Below are 2581 nucleotides of genomic sequence, written 5' to 3'. Positions count from 1 at the left end.
TTGGTCAGACGCGCCACAGTCTAGTTGGGTGACTCCATTAGATAGAGTTGGGCTACCATGGAATCCTACTACACAGGATTCATTCTTTTCGGATGTCCATATCGTGCACTCTCCGACAAATGATGATGATGATGCTGCTGATGATGACGATGATGATGATGATGATGATGATGATGATGCTGATGTTGCTCCTAGGAGTAGTGCCTACATAGAGCGCCCCACGAGGAGAGAACATATTGACCCTCCTAGGAGTAGTGTTCAACTTGATCGGCGAGAGTACCATGCTTTCTTGTAGCTGATTTTCACGTGAAATTTATCTTGGATATATGTACGTACTGCAGAAGGCTTGAATCCACCATCGTTTTCAATTTGGCTTCGAATACAGAGAACAATCATGGATGATGTAAGATTAACATGTTCACTTGGATCGTGATCTCCCATACAGCAATGTCGATCAACCCATGAGTTGATAGACCAGCTACCATCACGTTTCTTAAACGTTGCTTTAACCTCCCAATTACATGGGTAGCGTTGCCCAAGGTCCCTGCCTCTTCTTTTCGGACCAAATGGGTCCCTACAAACTGCATGCCATCTTCTTGAATGACTATCCATAACCTCATACATCCGACCTGTTCCCACATGCCATAATGTGATAGCAGTTTTCAACTGCAATTTGCTATCAAATTTTGTTCCCACATCTATATGTCTCGGATTATCCTCATCCCAATACCACATATCTTCTTCAACCAATCCATGGTCTTCTGAAAAGTAACCTCGGCTGCCTTCACATGGTAATGATCGAAAAAATGGTAACCCTTCAGGCACATAGTTGGGAACAGGTTGCTCCCCACGAACAGATGGTTGTACATAATTTTCAACCATCATATCAAGTGTCTCATCGTCTGTAGAATCTTCACATGATTCTGCACTATAATCAAGATCACTTGGTTGAGAACCATCGGAACCATCACAATCAGAGCCATCTGCACCATCAACATTATCTGCACCATCACAATTATCAGAACCATCTGAACCATCACAATTATCAGAACCATCTGAACCATCATAACCATCACATGTCACATTTGGTACATCTAGTGGTTCATCAACCTCCCTCCCAGATGTGTTGAATTCAAAGCTATGATATTCATCATCCCTCCTAGATGTCCCGACATCAAAACTAGGATAACCATCTCTCCTAGACGTTCCAACATCATGATGAGTGATAGGTGGTTCAAATTGCAACGCAGTGGTAACAAGAGTATATTCAATAAAAAGTTCAATTTGACTTGGATTTTCAGCAAACATATACTCCAACAAATTAGCATCCACTGGTGTAGCTATATAATTCACCACTCCACTAAAAACCACAGGATGCCTCCATGTTAAATCAATCGTATGTGCATCCAACTCAATTCCAATTTTTTCACATATCATTGAAACAAGTTGATAATAAGATATCTTTTCATTCAATATAATAAATGATTTTGCACGAGGGGGATCATAAGCAACACCCAAACCTGGGAGCTGAATAATTTTCCCATCCCAATATAAACTCACAAACACCATTAAACCTGCAAAATAAGTACGACATAACATCATATACTATAAATTCAACATACTTAAATAAATATTGAACAAAATTAAAACCGAAAATTCAATACCAAGTTCAATGCCATAAACCCTAAATCTATACCTAACTAACATATAGCAATGATAATTGAAATTAATAGTCAAAAATTACCTAACACCACTTCAAATAGGAATTAGAGCATCAAAATATCGGATTCACTTCGATTTTCGCCGGCTAGAGACGTTAGCCGTCGCTGAGTGCGAGAGAATGAGCGAGCCGAAAGTGAATTCGCGAGTGGAAAGTGAGGTCTCTGCCGTCTGGGCTCGAATTTGTGTCCAACGTAACACGCGAGAGCGTGTCGCGTGTTTAACGTAACACGCGAGAGCCTGTCGCGTGTTTAACGTAACACGCGATTTCCTGATGCGTGTTATGTATACACGCGATAGCTTGATGCGTGTTTAATTAAAACACGCGAGACCTTCTCGCGTCTATACTATGACTGGAATCTTTTTTTTTCAGGGTCCAAATGGCGGATACAATTTGCCATGACGTCCATTCATAGAATTTACCCCCTAAAAATCAGCTATTTCAAATCATTCAACTTAACTAATCATCATAGAAATCAATACGAACGTAATAACAATAAACAAAAACACGAGACCTGCTTCAACTGTCCCCGGCGCTTAGAGATAAGCACAATCTGCTCGTTTAGCGTCGCCCACGCGCCGGCGTCGAGGCATAGTTGTATAATATCGGTGACAGCCTTTCTCGTTCCCGCCACGTCACCGAGTTGTCTCATCTGCTTCTCCACATTCAGCAACGCCTCTATTTTCGCCTCCAAACTGGAACCTCCATTTTCCTGCAAAAATTCTGTAAGAGTATCACAGATCAAGCAATCAAAGCAAGCTGTGCATGAAGAGCATGCAGCCAACTCACATGCTGACATGGCTCTTCATACAGATGACATAGCTCCACGTATTGATAGTAAGGAAAGTGCACGAGGTAATG

At 41.4% G+C, this 2581-nt stretch overlaps 1 protein-coding gene across 1 annotated transcript; it reads right to left on the bottom strand.

Moving 5' to 3' along the window:
- Positions 1-258: 258 nt before the first annotated feature.
- Positions 259-2027, bottom strand: LOC121764285. Its single transcript, XM_042160330.1, has 2 exons — positions 1745-2027; positions 259-1574 (listed from the first exon to the last, which is right to left on the bottom strand). The coding sequence occupies exon 2, from the start codon at positions 1567-1569 to the stop codon at positions 259-261; it is 1311 nt and encodes a 436-aa protein (XP_042016264.1). The 5' UTR covers positions 1570-1574; positions 1745-2027.
- Positions 2028-2581: the final 554 nt, after the last annotated feature.

The sequence above is a fragment of the Salvia splendens genome, chromosome 14 (assembly GCF_004379255.2).
Source record: "Salvia splendens isolate huo1 chromosome 14, SspV2, whole genome shotgun sequence".
Taxonomy (NCBI): Eukaryota; Viridiplantae; Streptophyta; class Magnoliopsida; order Lamiales; family Lamiaceae; genus Salvia; species Salvia splendens.
Note: the sequence above shows the minus strand (reverse complement) of the source record. Positions and strands in the feature narration are given on the sequence as shown.

Bases quoted from the DNA above. Each gene is read 5' to 3' on its own strand.
- LOC121764285 (XM_042160330.1), bottom strand. From the start codon at position 1,569: ATGGTGTTTGTGAGTTTATATTGGGATGGGAAAATTATTCAGCTCCCA.